This window comes from Notolepis coatsorum (genome assembly GCF_963971535.1).
Source record: "Notolepis coatsorum genome assembly, chromosome: 2".
Taxonomy (NCBI): Eukaryota; Metazoa; Chordata; class Actinopteri; order Aulopiformes; family Paralepididae; genus Notolepis; species Notolepis coatsorum.
Window position 1 is genome coordinate 146,228,210 of NC_140166.1, and position 17,393 is coordinate 146,245,602.

The window sequence follows — 17,393 nt, forward strand, 5'->3', positions numbered from 1 at the left end:
AGGTGCACGCATAGTCATAGTACCCTTGAATGAGTGCTCCTGCCAGAGTCTTCAGGGTATTCTTGTTTACCAGAGAGGAGATCCGGTACAAGAATCTAGTTCGTTGGTTAACTTTTTTTATTACATTGGATGCCATTTTGTCACAGGAAAGATTTGCCTCTAGGATGGAACCCAGGTAGGTAATTTCGTCTTTCCTTGTGACAATATTGTCACCCACTGTAACTGAGAAGCCGTCGGTCTTGCTGAGTTTGTTATTTGAACCGAAGAGAATGGACTCTGTTTTGCCCATGTGTAATGATAGTTTGTTATCAGCGAGCCATATGCAGATTTTGCCTAGTTCCGTGCTGAGGGTTTTTTCAACCTGCAATTTGTTCTTGTCAGAGACCAGCAGGGCTGAGTCGTCCGCAAACAGGAACAAGTTGCAGTCACAGGCTGACGACATGTCATTTGCATAAATTAGGAAGAGTAGCGGTCCTAGTATGCTTCCTTGTGGAACACCACAGCTCACTGTGAGGGGGGGGGATAGAGTACCGTTTACCTCTACCATCTGTTCTCTCCCCTCCAGGTAGGATTGCATCCAGCTCACTGATGTGTTAGTGTTAGTGGAGTGTAGCAAATACAAACAAGAGAGACAGATCCTCAAAGAAAGGTTGGAGAGAGAGAGACCACATCAAGCTGGAGATTGATTGATTGATTGAAAACTTTATTAACAGATTGCAGAATGGGTACAGTACAGTACAGCTCAATACATACAATTGTTAAGGGGATGCAGACCAGAGAAAGACTTTCGTCTTGTTTACATCAGGGTCCCCCATTTTCAATGAGAGAAGTGTTGCGACTGAGCTCAGGGAATGTGGGGTACAGGGCCATTTTTTGTTTTCGAAATAGTACAGGTTTGAGTGGAAGGATATACAATAGTCACTAGTAATTATCATGTGCATAATCCACCTAGATCCACACTCCATTTCAGTAGGTGGCGGTAATGCACCAAAACGTTTGTGCCAACCGCGAATAAAAATTAGAAGAAGAAGAATTAGAAGACTGGGAGCCGGAAGCTGGTCCGCTGTAGATGATCTCCCCCTCGGTCTCGTGGTGAAGAAGACATTCAGCAGCAACATGGCGTCTTCCTCCTCCTCTTCACGCAAAGAGTCCGTGTCCTCCTCCGCGCCGGCACCCCCGGCCTCCAGCTCCTCTTCGGGGGGAACCCTGGACTCACCCGTCAAGCAGATCCAGATCGAGGGGCTGGTGAGGTTCTGTTAGTTTGTAGACGAGATAACATGTGACCGGCGCGGAGCTAATGATGCTAATGAGATGGAGCATAAACGAAAGCGCACGTTAAGGCACAATACATGTTTTCAAACTCTCTTTGGGTGTTTTGCAATCCATATTGGGGACTAGGGAGTATATGTCTCTGATATCTTGGTAGTGGGCAGGTTGTTAGAAAGTGTAGCTCAGTTTCCACATCTGCTCTGTCTGACATGGCTGTTAGGGTTAGGGCCACAGAGTCTTTAGAGGAGAGGAAAGTGAATCCGGGACACTGGCTCTGTTCATGGTCACAAATGGATTCCAGCTTCATTTATTTACTACAGCTGACAAACGCGTAGTTTCTGTTTTTCTTTTTGACCTACTTGCGCCACACGGAACAACTGATCACTACAGCCCAGCATCATATTACTGTAGCCAGTCTCTTGAAGCACTACTGTCTAGTACAGGGGTGGCCAACCAGTCAGAGACTAAGAGCCACAAAAAAATTACTGTGGTACCACAAAGAGCCACACCATATACCAGCGTTTCTCAACCTTTTTTTTCAGTCACGGCACCCTTCATGTGTTTATAGGTCTCACCCTCTGGCCTCTGAAGTTGCTAATGTCTTTTTTATTTGGGCCTCACAGGGTTAAAAGTACCCCGTGAGACCCACGGTTGCAAAATTACAAAATCACTTTTAGCCATTTAAAAAAATAATGTTTATTTAAAAAATGTTAAAGGGGAACTATTTTACTATTTCTTTCACTATTTGGGCACTTTTACATAATTCCTGTGAGTCTATGGAACACCTAGGTTTTTTTCAAAAAAAATGCATTGTTTTGTATTTCTAATCAAGTACTAAAAACCGCATTTTTCTACCTCAAGATCTTAAGCCGTTTTGAGGCTGGGCTCCAACCACTGTGTGGCCTGGTGCCAACTGCCACATCAACTGCCACATTATTATGCAGCTGAGAAATCTCTGACATCACAGATATGCACATTTTCAGATGACTCAGTTCAGTGAGGGTGAATATTGTGAGAGGAGAATTGGAAGAATTCGCCAATATGAGAATTAGAGACATATATCCTATTAATATAAGTCCACATAGCTAAGAAACAATGGTAAACACTGAAAAAAGCCATTTATAAGATAGTTCCCCTTTAAGCACATGTATAGTCAATTGGTCCTGTTGTTCAGCCTCACAATGCTATTTGATAGTAAATGTGTTTATATGTCCCACCCTCTGGCCTCTGAAGTTGCTAATTTCTTTTTAATTTGGGCCTCACAGGGTTAACCTCTTAAGCCCGAGATATACAGTAAAAGTGTATATTTTCAGCATTATGTTTGTTTACCAATTATTTTAACTGTTATTAGTGAAATATAAGATTATAGAAATCTCAGGGCATTGAGTCGGAAACCGGCGCATATTGACAGGAGGAAGTGGCACAGCCAAAAGTGAGTGTAGTCATTTGAAGGAAGAGACTCAGGGCTTTCAAATTTCGAAAAACTACCCTACCCAGCTCACACCAGCCCCTGTCAATCATCTGACTTCTGGATTTACTTTTTAATTTCTCTTATTTTTTGGGATTATCTCCCACAAACCTGAACGTTATTGCCATAAAACAGAACGCAGTTAGTTTCTCTACCTTTCTGTGAACGTCTTGCAAAAAACGGTGTTGCAATATGATGAAGAATGGTGGAGAAATTTACATTATAAAAAAGATGGCAGAATTCAGTACTGTATCTACAAAACCTTCTGTTTAATCATCTTCCCTTTATTCATTTGCTTAGATTTTTCAGGTCTGGTCAATTTTAGCATGGTGTTATTTACAGTCAAAGATAAATTTTTTTTTAAATAGAATTGATATTCTCCTTTGGTTCATTACAATTTACTCAAGCCTAGTAACAGACACACTATTTCTGACACTGATCCATATATGTCCCTAGATTCAGATACCAAGAACATGCAAATGGACCATTTAAAAAAAAAATGTAAATGTTTATTCTACGTCCTTATGGAATGAGTGACATAAAAAAAAAAAAGTAAAAAAAAAAAAAAAGTAAAAAATTTTTTTTTTTTTTTTTTTGTATGGGTGGAAGAGCCGCACATTGACGGGCAAAGAGCCGCATGCGGCTCGCGAGCCGCGGGTTGGCCACCCCTGGTCTAGTATCTCCAAACTTCATATTACTGTAGCCAGTCTCTTGAAACACTACTGTCTAGTATCTCCAAACTTCATATTACTGTAGCCAGTCTCTTGAAACACTACTGTCTAGTATCTCCAAACTTCATATTACTGTAGCCAGTCTCTTGAAACGCTAGTATCTCCAAACTTCATATTACTGTAGCCAGTCTCTTGAAACGCTACTGTCTAGTATCTCCAAACTTCATTACTGTAGCCAGTCTCTTGAAACACTACTGTCTGTCTATCTCCAAACTTCATATTACTGTCTGTAGCCAGTCTCTTGAAACGCTACTGTCTGTCTATCTCCAAACTTCATATTACTGTAGCCAGTCTCTTGAAACACTACTGTCTAGTATCTCCAAACTTCATATTACTGTAGCCAGTCTCTTGAAACACTACTGTCTGTCTATCTCCAAACTTCATATTACTGTAGCCAGTCTCTTGAAACACTACTGTCTGTCTATCTCCAAACTTCATATTACTGTAGCCAGTCTCTTGAAACACTACTGTCTGTCTATCTCCAAACTTCATATTACTGTAGCCAGTCTCTTGAAACACTACTGTCTGTCTATCTCCAAACTTCATATTACTGTAGCCAGTCTCTTGAAACGCTACTGTCTGTCTATCTCCAAACTTCATATTACTGTAGCCAGTCTCTTGAAACACTACTGTCTGTCTATCTCCAAACTTCATATTACTGTAGCCAGTCTCTTGAAACACTACTGTCTAGTATCTCCAAACTTCATATTACTGTAGCCAGTCTCTTGAAACACTACTGTCTGTCTATCTCCAAACTTCATATTACTGTAGCCAGTCTCTTGAAACACTACTGTCTGTCTATCTCCAAACTTCATATTACTGTAGCCAGTCTCTTGAAACACTACTGTCTGTCTATCTCCAAACTTCATATTACTGTAGCCAGTCTCTTGAAACACTACTGTCTGTCTATCTCCAAACTTCATATTACTGTAGCCAGTCTCTTGAAACACTACTGTCTGTCTATCTCCAAACTTCATATTACTGTAGCCAGTCTCTTGAAACACTACTGTCTGTCTATCTCCAAACTTCATATTACTGTAGCCAGTCTCTTGAAACACTACTGTCTGTCTATCTCCAAACTTCATATTACTGTAGCCAGTCTCTTGAAACACTACTGTCTAGTATCTCCAAACTTCATATTACTGTAGCCAGTCTCTTGAAACACTACTGTCTAGTATCTCCAAACTTCATATTACTGTAGCCAGTCTCTTGAAACACTACTGTCTGTCTATCTCCAAACTTCATATTACTGTAGCCAGTCTCTTGAAACACTACTGTCTGTCTATCTCCAAACTTCATATTACTGTAGCCAGTCTCTTGAAACACTACTGTCTAGTATCTCCAAACTTCATATTACTGTAGCCAGTCTCTTGAAACACTACTGTCTAGTATCTCCAAACTTCATATTACTGTAGCCAGTCTCTTGAAACACTACTGTCTGTCTATCTCCAAACTTCATATTACTGTAGCCAGTCTCTTGAAACACTACTGTCTAGTATCTCCAAACTTCATATTACTGTAGCCAGTCTCTTGAAACACTACTGTCTGTCTATCTCCAAACTTCATATTACTGTAGCCAGTCTCTTGAAACACTACTGTCTGTCTATCTCCAAACGTCCACTCCTCTCGAAGCTTTCTTTTGTTATGTGCTCTCTCTGCCCCGGTGGGTTTTATTTCTCATGTAGAACAAGCCGCGATACATAGAGTATACTCGATATATCGCCCAGCCCTACATAGAATAGAGAAAAAACATGTATCATAGAATAAAAATAAATACAAAACAAGAGATAAAATCCAGTTAGGGTGCTTTCACACCAGAGCTGTTTGGTCCGGACTATCGGACCAGAATTCGATAGTCCGCTTTTTTGGGCTGGTGTGAATGCACAGTCGAACTCTGGTGCGGACCAAACACGCAAACTCTGGTCCGCCAAAAAACATAGGTCTCGGTTCGCTTCATCGGACCAAACGCGGACCAAATATAGGAAGTCACCTGATAAGCTGTGCATCTTGGGTAGAAGGAAGGAAAAAAACACTGCAGCTTATTATTATTATTACCGCGGCGCGCGGTAGGGCTGGGCGATATAACGATAACTATAAATATCGCGATATATTTTAATAATCGATATAGAGAAAAAAGAAATATAAAAAAATATATATATTTTTAATTTGTGACCTGCAACAGGGCAGTGGACAGACTTGTCTTTTTTGCCTGCAACTTAAAATAATGGCTTTGCTTGTCCAAATGACAATACTGACCAAATTGAGATTTCTTTTTCTCTTGTCCATTTACTTTGTTTGCTTTCTAATTTAAAATATAGTTTGAAACCGTCTGTACACAGTAGGCTATGTGTGCTAGCAGAGCTAGACTCCAGTCACGAGTCACGGTGCACATGTGCGGTGGTTTGTCCACCAAAAAAAGCGCCAAAAGAAACTAGCAGAGCCAGAACTGTTCAACTCCCCTGGAGCCACAGCCAGCAGAGAAGCCGGTTTACTTTAGCTTTTAAACCAGCTGCAGCCTGAGAACTGGAGTGTGAGGGGATGTAACACTAAAGATGGCGGCAACGACAAAGAATTGCTGCAAAATAAACATACATCTGGTGTTTAAATCTTTTTATTTTTTTAAATTTTATACTTATAACAAGTTAGATAATTATCGATATCGAATGATATGATAACATTATCATATCGTTATCGCAATATGATTTTTTGCCATATCGCCCAGCCCTAGCGCGCGGCATTCATTGCAAAACAAGCACACTGTAAACATGTCTCCTGATAAACTGCATCTTGGGTAGAAGGAAGAAAAAAACACTGCGGCTTATTATTATTACTGCGGCGCGCGGCATTCACTGCAAACAAGCACACTGTAAACATGTCTCCTGATAAACTGTGCATCTTGGGTAGAAGGAAGAAAAAAACACTGCAGCTTATTATTATTATTACCGCGGCGCGCGGCATTCACTGCAAAACAAGCACACTGTAAACATGTCTCCTGATAAACTGTGCATCTTGGGTAGAAGGAAGAAAAAAACACTGCGGCTTATTATTATTACCGCAGCGCGCGGCATTCACTGCAAAACAAGCGCACTATAAACATGTCTCGTGGACAGACTTGGGCGAATGATGAAGTGAAAGCCCTGATCGACATATGGGCAGAAGACCAAATAAAAGTTGTACAAGTTGTTTAGCGAGAGGATGGCGGTAATGGGTTATAATCGAACGATGGATCAATGCCACGTCTCTGCTACTATCACGCTTCTTGCGCTCAGGGGAGGAAATTAGGCCACTTTACTCGCCAAATGCGAGCATTTTTTAGGTTTGGTGAGTGATTCATGAAGACCACTCGCCAGTCAAACAAAACAAAAAAAAAACATTCTGCAATCACGGTCACTGGCAAACGGTGCACGTCTTCTGAGTGCTCGCTTTAGTTGACAGTGCCACGAGAGCACTGCACAAGACCCGCGGACATATAGAATGTTTAATAAAAGTTCCCGCAGTACTGGCCAACCCGCGGCGGACATATATAATGTTGAATAAAAGTCCCGCGGTACTAGCCATCAGTCAAGGGAGCACTCGCAAACAGATAACGTTAAACACAGCAGAATATGGAAAACAGACACTGACAGACTGACCAAAGGGGAACTGCATCCAACCCTAGTACAACCCTCGAGTATAAGGCAAGGACACATTTAAATCACAGAGGTGTATGTTAGTTTTAGCTATATAGCTGCTTGCTAGCTAACGTTAGCCCTGTGTGTGTGTGCTCAAAGCAGCCAGCCCCATGTTAGCTAGGTGTATCTGTTATTATGACTATAATGTTTCCAAAAACGCACCGGACTACGACGTAAGGTTATATGTTTTATTGCATGCTCAACCAGTGCACAACACGCCAACCGTCCAGCCCACCGTGCCGTCTTAAAGGCACAGTGAACACTGTTGTGATGCCTACCCAGATGCATACACAACATTGACGTGGCTTGACAACCGAGGTTCAAAGTTAACTTGATTGATTGAAAACTTTATTAACAGATTGCAGAATGGGTACAATACAGTACGGCTCAATACACACAATTGTGTAATGGGGGACCCTGATGTAAACCAGACGAAAGTCTTTCTCTGGTCTGCATCCCCTTAACAATTGTGGAAGTTGCATTGTTCATTTCAATACCTGTAATAATAGTACAGTAGTCCACACAGACACACACACATGTGCATTCAGTTAAGTTGGAATATGACTCTAATACAAACAGTTCAGTTTGTCAGGTACATGCAACACAGATTACAGTGTTTACATCTGTCTGCTTGAGAAAATACCATGTTCTGCTATAAAAATGTATTTGCGATTTATTACCTTTTTTCAACTGCAAAGTAAATCTGTCAACATGCTTTATCTAATAAAATAAAGTACAGTCTGTTCATCTCACTTCAATAATTTTTATTGCAGAACATGGTATTTTCTCAAGCAGACAGATGTCAACACTGTAATCTGTGTTGCATGTACCTGACAAACTGAACTGTTTGTATTACAGTCATATTCCAACTTAACTGAATGCACACGTGTGTGTGTGTGTGGACTACTGTACTATTACAGGTATTGAAATTAACAATGCAACTTCCTTATACAAAAAAAAAATATATATATATATATTTTGTAATATTTCTTTTATATGAATAATTACATATTGATACTTGGCGTTTCTGTATCGATACAGTATTGCCACACAAAGTATCGCGATACTACTACGTATTGATTCCCCCCCCACCCCTATTGTTTATCCCTCTGGCCTGGTTTTCATTAATGTGCGCCGTCACGTTGTTTCCAGAGCACTGACCCACTGTTCCTCGTGTCTGTAGGGGCAGAGACACCGCGAGCATCGCCTTTAACGGCTCATTCTCTCTCCGACATGGTGTGGGGTGGAGAGAGAGGAGAGAGACTGGGCTCTGACGGTATCTTCTGTAGTTGTCGGTCTCTGGTGGAGTTTCTAATGTTTGCTCCTTTGTAGACTTTCAATTAGATTCTAGACCAGGGAACGTTGAATGTCATCAACTTCTCTTCCACCTTCATCTTCCATAAGAACACATGATTCTAGACATTTTGGTCATCATTGCAGGCAAGCGTTTAGGCTGCTTTACTCGGGGTTCGCACAAGGTCCTTGAAGAAAAAAGCCAAGGCCTGGAATTCCTTGAAAACCAGCCAGTCCTCCTCTCTCCTCTCTCCCCTCTCCTCTTCCTCTCTCCTCTCTCCCCTCTCATCCTCCTCTCTCCCCTCTCCTCTCTCCTCTCCTCTTCCTCTCTCAAAGCCAGTCCTCCTCTCTCCTCTTCCTCTCTCCTCTCCCCTCCTCTCTCAAAGCCAGTCCTCCTCTCTCCTCTTCCTCTCTCCTCTCCTCTTCCTCTCTCCTCTCTCCTCTTCCTCTCTCAAAGCCAGTCCTCTTCCTCTTCCTCTCATCTTCCTCTCTCCTCTTCCTCTCTCCTCTCCTCTCCTCTCTCCTCTTCCTCTCTCCTCTTCCTCTCTCCTCTTCTTCTCTCAAAGCCAGTCCTCTTCCTCTCTCAAAGCCAGTCCTCCTCTCTCCTCTTCCTCTCTCCTCTCTTAAAGCTAGTCCTCTCTCATCTTCCTCCTCTTCCTCTCTTAAAGCCTGTCCTCTCTCCTCTTCCTCTCTTAAGGCCAGTCCTCTCGCCTCTCTCCTCTCCTCTTCCTCTCTCCTCTCTCCTCTTCCTCTCTCAAAGCCAGTCCTCTTCCTCTTCCTCTCATCTTCCTCTCTCCTCTTCCTCTCTCCTCTCCTCTCCTCTCTCCTCTTCCTCTCTCCTCTTCCTCTCTCCTCTTCTTCTCTCAAAGCCAGTCCTCTTCCTCTCTCAAAGCCAGTCCTCCTCTCTCCTCTTCCTCTCTCCTCTCTTAAAGCTAGTCCTCTCTCATCTTCCTCCTCTTCCTCTCTTAAAGCCTGTCCTCCTCCTCTTCCTCTCTTAAAGCCAGGGCTGTACGTTAACTTTTTTTGCACATAGCACTGGTGCTACAGAGGTTGATAGTTTTGTAGCACAGGCCAAAATCTTGTAGCACAAGTATAAAACGTGTTATATTTGTAACAGTCACAAATGTGCCTATTGTATTTGTGTTATTTAGTTGCAGTGCCATGTTTGGCTGTCATTTAGTATATCGCCATGTGTTATTATTACTATGATACTCTCATATGCTATTTTCAATTAATATCATAAACAACATAAGGAATATTAGCATCATTTTGAGTGGACTGAAGGAATGAGTCAGTGTTAATAGTTTTAAATGCAAATAATTTATTGAAACATAGAAGTGGGGTCGGTTGGGACACACACACACACAATGGGGGACCCTGATGTAAACAAGACAAACGTCTTTCTCTGGTCTGCATCCCCTTAACAATTGTGTGTATTGAGCCGTACTGTACTGTACTTCTGCAATCTGTTAAATAAAGTTTTCATTCATTCATTCACACACACTGTTTCAACTCACCACCCCCGCATCATATTGTAGTCTAGTCTGTCTTCAAACTTCCACTCCTCTCGAAACTTGTTTATATTTGAATATCAACATTATCTGTCCATCCTCAGTTTACTATAATATACTCCTGTCCTGAGTCCTGACTAGTGACTTCATCGTCTTTCCAAACGCACGCACGCACCAGCGTTTCCGTTAGCCGGTAATTACCGGTATTTGACCGGCAAAATCTGTTGAAGTCCGACATATTTACTCTCTCCGGTCTTAATGTCCGGTGAAAATAATTCCCTGAGTCTAAGCACAATTTGATTATTTGAATTGTATTAAAATAGGCTAAAATTAAATAGCCTATGCGATGAACGAAACGATCATTACATTTGTTTCCTCGTTGCTTCTAATAATGACAACGACGTCGTCAGCGAGAGCTTAGTGCTGGGTGTGCGAACTTTTGTGAAGCTGCAGAGCCAGAGCACTATCAGCACAATGCAGTATTCCAGCAGTACTCCAATTCAGCCATTTTCAGCCAATGTTGGGTGGGGGGCGCTGCTGTGCGGTTCCCAGAAAAGAGCCAATAACACTGAATCAGCTGCTCTGCAGCGCCATACTCTTTGCAAATAAGTCGTTGCGAGGTGGAGAGAGTCGTCACGCAAACCACGATAATGTTGCCGTCTCTCTGCTTTCTCAGTTCTTCGCTTGATATAATTAATACAAATGTCCAATATAACGGAATTCGTTAGCTCATAAAAATGTGATTATAACAGACTGCTGTTTAGTGTCGGACCGACTGCCCACATACGCGGTCTATTTTATTTCAAGTCAGCAGCAGCACGGAGTATCGAGGGACTTATTTTATTTGGAATATATTAATGACTGTATACGCAAAAGTAGCCTAGTTTTAAGTAATAATATTATAAATCTACATGCCTTGAGGATGACATTCTTTATATAGCCTGCCTATCAATTGTTTTAAAGCTCAATAAACTATGACCGGAATTAATCTCATTTGTCCGGTAGATTGAAATCTTGCAGGTCACGGAGACCGGCAACAATTTTTTCTAACGGAAACCCTGGCACGCACACACACAGGGAAGGGGAGAGAGTGCCCCCCCATTTCCCTTTCCCCAGTCCACACTGTGTCTGCTGGCTCTGCACCTCTGCCTCTGATCAGGATTAGCTTGTTAGCTTGCTAACGTTGTAGTGATTGTAATGGTACATAAACGTTAATTTCGGGCGATGTGCGCATAAAGGAATGGCGACGGTGCAAAGCATGTAGATGCATTTGACCCGTTGCGAGGAAGCACGGATAGGGCGGATATGACTCGTCGAGTTGTCACAAGAGTTTTTTCAAAATAAGAGTATCATATGCACCTGAACGTTGCTAGCTTTCGGAGCCTAGCTGGAGCTGCGCGTGGGCAGAAATGAGACCGCTACAGGATTTTCAAAATAAGAGTATCTATATGAACCGAATCCCTATCGCACCAGTGCTATTGAAGTAAATCCATCCATCGCACAGACTGCTGTTGCTGTAGCACGTGCAAAATATATGTCGCACTGTACTGCCCTGCTTAAAGCCAGTCCTCTCTCCTCTTCCTCTCTTAAAGCCAGTCCTCTCTCCTCTCTCCTCTTCCTCTCAAAGCCTGTCCTCCTCCTCTTCCTCTCTAAAAGCCAGTCCTCTCTCCTCTCTCCTCTCCCTCTCTCCTCTTCCTCTCTTAAAGCCAGTCTTCTCTCTCTCCTAGGGCTGGCTGATATGGCCAAAAATGATATTGCGATAACGATATCGATAACAATAGCATATCACTTGATATTCGATATTATCGATATTGTTTTAAGTATCATTTTATTTTTAATTTGTTTTAATTAAATTTTTTAAACAACAGATGTATGTTTATTTTGCAGCAATTCTTTGTCATTGCTGCCATCTTTAGTGTTACATCCCCTCACACTCCAGTTCTCAGGCTGCAGCTGGTTTGAAAGCGAAAGTAAACCGGCTTCTATGCTGGCTGTGGCTCCAGAGGAGTTGAACAGTTCTGGCTCTGCTAGTTTCTTTTCTGTCTTTTGGCGCTTTTTTGGTTGACAAACCACCACTGCACATGTGCACCGTGACTTGTGACTGGAGACTAGCTCTGCTAGCACACATAGCCTACTGTGTACAGACGGTTTCAAACTGTATTTTAAATTAGAAAGCAAACAAAATAAATGGACAAGAGAAAAATAAATCTCAATTTGGTCAGTATTGTCATTTGGACAAGCAAAGCCATTACTTTAAGTTGCAGGCAAGAAAGACAAGTCTGTCCACTGTCTCTGGTTTCAAAACTGCCCTGTTGCAGGTCAAAAAAATAAAAAAAAATAAATTCGATATATTTTCTCAGATATTTTTTTCTTCCGATATCGATTATTAAAATATATCGCGATAATTATCGTTATATCGCCCAGCCCTACTCTCTCCTCTTCCTCTCATAAAGCCAGTCTTCTTCTCCTCTCTAAAAGCCAGTCCTCTCTCCTCTCTCACTCCTCTCTTAAAGCCAGTCTCCTTCTCCTCTCTCTCCTCCTCCTCTCCCTCTCTTAAAGCCAGTCCTCTCCTCTCTCCTCTCACTCCTCTCTCCTCCTCCTCTCCCTCTTAAAGCCAGTCCTCTCTCCTCTCCCCTCTCACTCCTCTCTCCTCTTCCTCTCTTAAAACTAGTCCTCTCTCCTCTCGCCTCTCGCCTCCTCTCACTCCTCTCTCACTCCTCCTCCTCTCCTCTCTCACTCCTCTCTCCTCTCTCCTCCAGGTGGTCCTAAAGATCATCAAGCACTACCAGGAGGAGGGCCAGGGCATCGAGGTGGTGCAGGGGGTTCTGCTGGGTCTGGTGGTCGAGGACCGGCTGGAGATAACCAACTGCTTCCCCTTCCCCCAGCACACTGAGGAGGACACCGAGTTCGATGAAGGTAACACACCGCACCACACCACCTTCCCCCACCACACCGAACCACACCACCTTCCCCCACCACACCACACCACCTTCCCCCACCGCACCACACCACACCACCTTCCCCCAGCACTAGGGTTGTCACGATACCAACATTTTAGTTTCGATACTATACCAACATTAATTTCCATACTTTCGATACCCTGATCGATCTGGTCTGCATCCCCTTAACAATTGTGTGTATTGAGCTGTACTGTATTGTACCCATTCTGCAATCCGTTAAATAAAGTTTTCATTCATTCATAGAAAACATTTTGACGAGGGGGGGCGGAGCTGAGCGATCATGGAGTAGACGTGTTTCACGTGAGCTCCCTTCTACCGTGCTGAATATACGTTTCTCCCCATTAGTCTTTATTTTATTTTTATTTGTTTTTTGTCTGTTTGCTAGGTCGTCGTGTTTAGTATACATTCATCAACTTTTTTCGACTTTCTACGATGGCGGGGGTGGAAACCAGAGCCATGAAAGAATTAGGCACGACACCGGCACCGCCGAGCATGGCTGCACCGTCTCCCGCTGTCGGGGAGTTAAGCGAAGCTGTGCTCTTGGTCATGACCAAGCTACACGCAGACTCTGAGACACGCATCGCTGAAGCACAGAAGAAAGTACACGCAGACTCTGAGGCACGCATCGCTGAAGCACAGAAGAAAGTGTTGGCGGATTTCTGTATCAGCCTCCGTCGTGAGATATCAGAGGAAATTCGGCTGGCGGTAGTACCGCTGACAGACAAGATGGAGGCGATACACGCTGCCTCATCGGCTAATGCTAACGAACTAGCCATGCTAACGACGGAGGTATCATCACAGTGTGAGAAGATGGCGGGTCTTGAATCCGCCCTGCTGGCTAGGCAGGCTGAAGTCAACAAACTACAGTCGGCGATGGAGGAGATGCAGTCCCGGGATAGACGCCACAACGTCAGGATTGTTGGAGTACCGGAGACCAGCGGTGAAGGCCGTCTCTCTGAGACCGTGCCCGAACTGCTGCAGAAGATACTAGGGACAGACGTCCTCCCTATGCCTCCTATCTGTGAGTCGGCCTACAGAGCGGGCAGGTTTTCTCCCGGCGTGAACAAAGAACCGAGGCCCATCATAGTCAAGCTGAACAGACTCCAACAGAGAGAAATCATCATGCGGTCGGCTCGTACCAGAAGGGGTACTCTGAGGCTTGGCGATCACAAAGTGGCCATTTTCGAGGACTTTACACCGGAGGTTCAAGCTCAGAGAGCCGAGTACAAGGTGGTCCTGACTAAGCTATGGAAACTAGGCCTGAGGCCCACGTTATTCGCTCCCGCGAAATTATCTGTGTTGGAGAAGGTCGGTGGTCAGCGTTTGTTTTGGTCGTTGGCTAGAGCGAAGGAGTATCTCGCGGAGACACCCGAGTCTGTTGCTTGATATCTATGGAGGGTGAGTGACTTGGCGGTTTGGGCCTATATACATTGATTAGGTCGACTATTCACAAACACTTGCTGTCATGCCCAGACATGCTAACTGTCCTCTGCCCATCCAACTAGCGGGGCTTCCCAATGACTTCTGTTACTTGCTAAAGCTGACCTCATGGTCGTACTTGTGTATCGCCTCTTTGGAAGCTAACGAGCTAGCTGAACAATGTACATAGTAGGCTAACGTGCTATCCGGATTCGTCACTAGCTTACGCGCTAGCCAGCGGGCTTCGACTATGGTCTGCGCTGAGACATTTGAGACCCGTTAATGGTTACGTATTTTGGTTGATGTTGCTGTTCAAAGGGACATTGGTTTGCACAGTTCAAGAGTGACCGAGTCCCTAACTAACTTCTGGTATGCTTTCTATTTTTATATCCAGGTTGTTTTGAGCTTTGTTGATCCAAAGTAGATGCCAAGGTCGGTTGAATATGCATATACAATATTTGATAACAGGTTGGGTCGGGTATGGCTTGCACTTCATGGCTATATGGTTATATGGCTTGCACTCTAGCCATTACCCACTTTTCCTTTTCCTTTATTTTTTCTTTCCTATTGTCGTTGTTTTTATGTCATCTATATGCGCGATTTAAATGTGATCCGGTTCTACCTTGGACTAACTGCTGACTCGCCTTAATTTTGTTTTGAATTTTCCGTGAGCCACTTATGCTATAACGTTGATATATTAATATGCAGACTCCAAGGTAGATGGTTACAGGTTGATGCTGAGTAATTATATAATAATTATTGTCGCTGTTTTAATGGCATTTGAATGAGCAATTTAACTATGATCCGATCCTACCTTGGACTAACTGCTCCGACCGATATCTTTATTGAAACAATGTATTATATGGCTTGCACTATAGCCATTACCCTCTTTTCCTTCCCTTTTTTCTCTCTTACTGTCGCTGTTTTTATGTCATCCGTATACGCGATTTAAATGTGATCCGATTCTACCTTGGACTAACTGCTAATCTGCCTTAAATGTGTTTTGAATTTTCCGTGATCCACTTATGCTATAACGTTGCGACATTAATATGCAGACTCCAAGGTAGTTGGTTACAGGGTTGATGCTGAATGATTATATAATAATTAGTGTCGCTGTTTTAATTGCATTTGAATGAGCAATTTAACTGTGATTCGATCCTACCTTGGACTAACTGCTCCGACCGATATCTTTATTGAAACAATGTATGATGACAGGTGGTGTCAGGTGTTGCCTATTACCATCCCCGGATTGATTAATGAATGATTGTGTTTAATTCTATCCTTACATAGGTTATGTCATTTCAGCCGTTGTGCCTGATCAGAGGGACGGCTAAAGGGGTGCACTTTGACCATAACCCTTTTTTTTTTCCCTTCCTCCTTTTTTTTGTCATTGTTTAATTGACACTGTTCACACAATTTTGCACAATTAACCTGTGACCCGAACCTGCCTTAGACTATCGGCTGGGATGCTTTAATTTAATTTTGTTTTGAATTTCCCTATACCCTTTTGGGCTATAACAATGTGATGTTGAAGCGCAGATTCGGAAATAGAGGGCTGCAGGTTGATGCGGAGTTATTATTTAATAATGGCTATTTTTACCATTATGGTTGTCTCATGTTGGGGCCAGGACTCAGGTGGTTTTCGACCGATATCTTTATTGAATTTTATTTTATTATTATTTGTGTTTATTGGACTAGTGGGGGTTTACTCAGGGGTTTATCTAGAGGGGGGTGGGAGTGGGGAGCGTCTTATTGATCCATGTCTCTAGTGGGAAGTGATAGGAAGATGACCATCCTCAGTGGATGGAGCATAGGGTGGGGATTGGAGAGTGGGTATAGGGGAACTTATAGTAGGACGGGTGGGTTAGGGTTTAGAGTAGAAGGAGGGGGGGTTGTAGCTGGGGTGGTATTTTTATGTGTTCTATGTACTGTTGTCTTATATATGTGTAAGTGTTCCTCCTCTGAACTCCTGGGATTGACCGTCCGGGCCCGCCGGGATCGGCACCTCTGTACTCAGCCTGGCTGCACGGGTATGTTCTCTACGCACTTATACAAGCTCGACCATGGCTAAATTGAATATTTTAATTTGGAACGCAGGAGGGCTTAACGCCCCACACAAGCGTGCCAGTGTCCTTTGGCTATTGAAGAGGAGAAATATTGACCTTGCTCTCCTTAGTGAGACGCATTTAATGGTAGGTGACGTGTCAAGACTGGCAAATCGGCAATATCACGTTATCTCCTCATCCTCAGCCGATGATAAGACGAAAGGAGTAGTCATAGTTACAAGACGTAACCTTGATATCAAAATCTTGGATGTATGGTCGGACACGGGGGGAAGGATTACTATAGCAAAAGTTGAATTCTTGCATAGGAAGATGGCTATAATAGCATTGTATGCTCCTAACACATTTGATTCAGCGTTCTATAATACAATCACGAAGAATATGTTGGAGCTTAATGGATACGCTCTCATTGTGGGTGGCGATTTTAATGCGTGCTGGGATGCGGAGATGGATAGGTCCGGGCCCTCTGAAACGAGCGACCAGAAACGGGCCTCTGAGGCCCTCAGGATGTGGGCCAAAGACACGGGGCTCACAGACCTCTGGCGCTTATGCAACCCCACCCTCAGAGATTACTCTCACCTGTCAGCCAGACACAAAAGCTTCTCTCGAATTGACTATGCATTCGCGTCCCCTAATATGTTTGATAGTTTCGATGTCTCATTGGTTCCCTTGGCTCTCTCAGACCACAAGGGGATTTTCCTTACGGCAACCTTTGGCAGGCTCTCCGCAAGAGCTCCCAGATGGCGTTTTAATTCGACCTTGCTAAAGAACGATGACTTCTGTTCTGAGTTCAGGAGTAAACTAGCTGAATTTTTGCAGATCAACGTTGGCACAGTAGAAGACCCTAGGGTCCTGTGGAACGCATTGAAAGGATTCATCAGGGGTCATGTCACACTATTTGCCTCCAATTTGCGAAAATCCCGGTCAAAAAAGCTAGAAGGACTGGAATCATTATATGCGGACCTATACGCATCCTTGCAAACTGACTATAATGAACGACTAAACACA

The 17,393-nt window shown here is 43.3% G+C and overlaps 1 protein-coding gene across 1 annotated transcript in view; it reads left to right on the top strand.

Annotated features, from left to right (window-relative positions):
- Positions 1 to 1,067: 1,067 nt before the first annotated feature.
- Positions 1,068 to 17,393, top strand: part of LOC311223027 (eukaryotic translation initiation factor 3 subunit H) — a 138,494-nt gene continuing 122,168 nt past the window's right edge. Inside the window, exons 1-2 of the mRNA XM_084307720.1 lie at positions 1,068 to 1,245; positions 12,703 to 12,859. Coding sequence (XP_084163846.1) covers positions 1,117 to 1,245; positions 12,703 to 12,859 — 286 coding nt within the window. The 5' untranslated portion in view covers positions 1,068 to 1,116. The remainder of the gene's footprint in view (positions 1,246 to 12,702; positions 12,860 to 17,393) is intronic.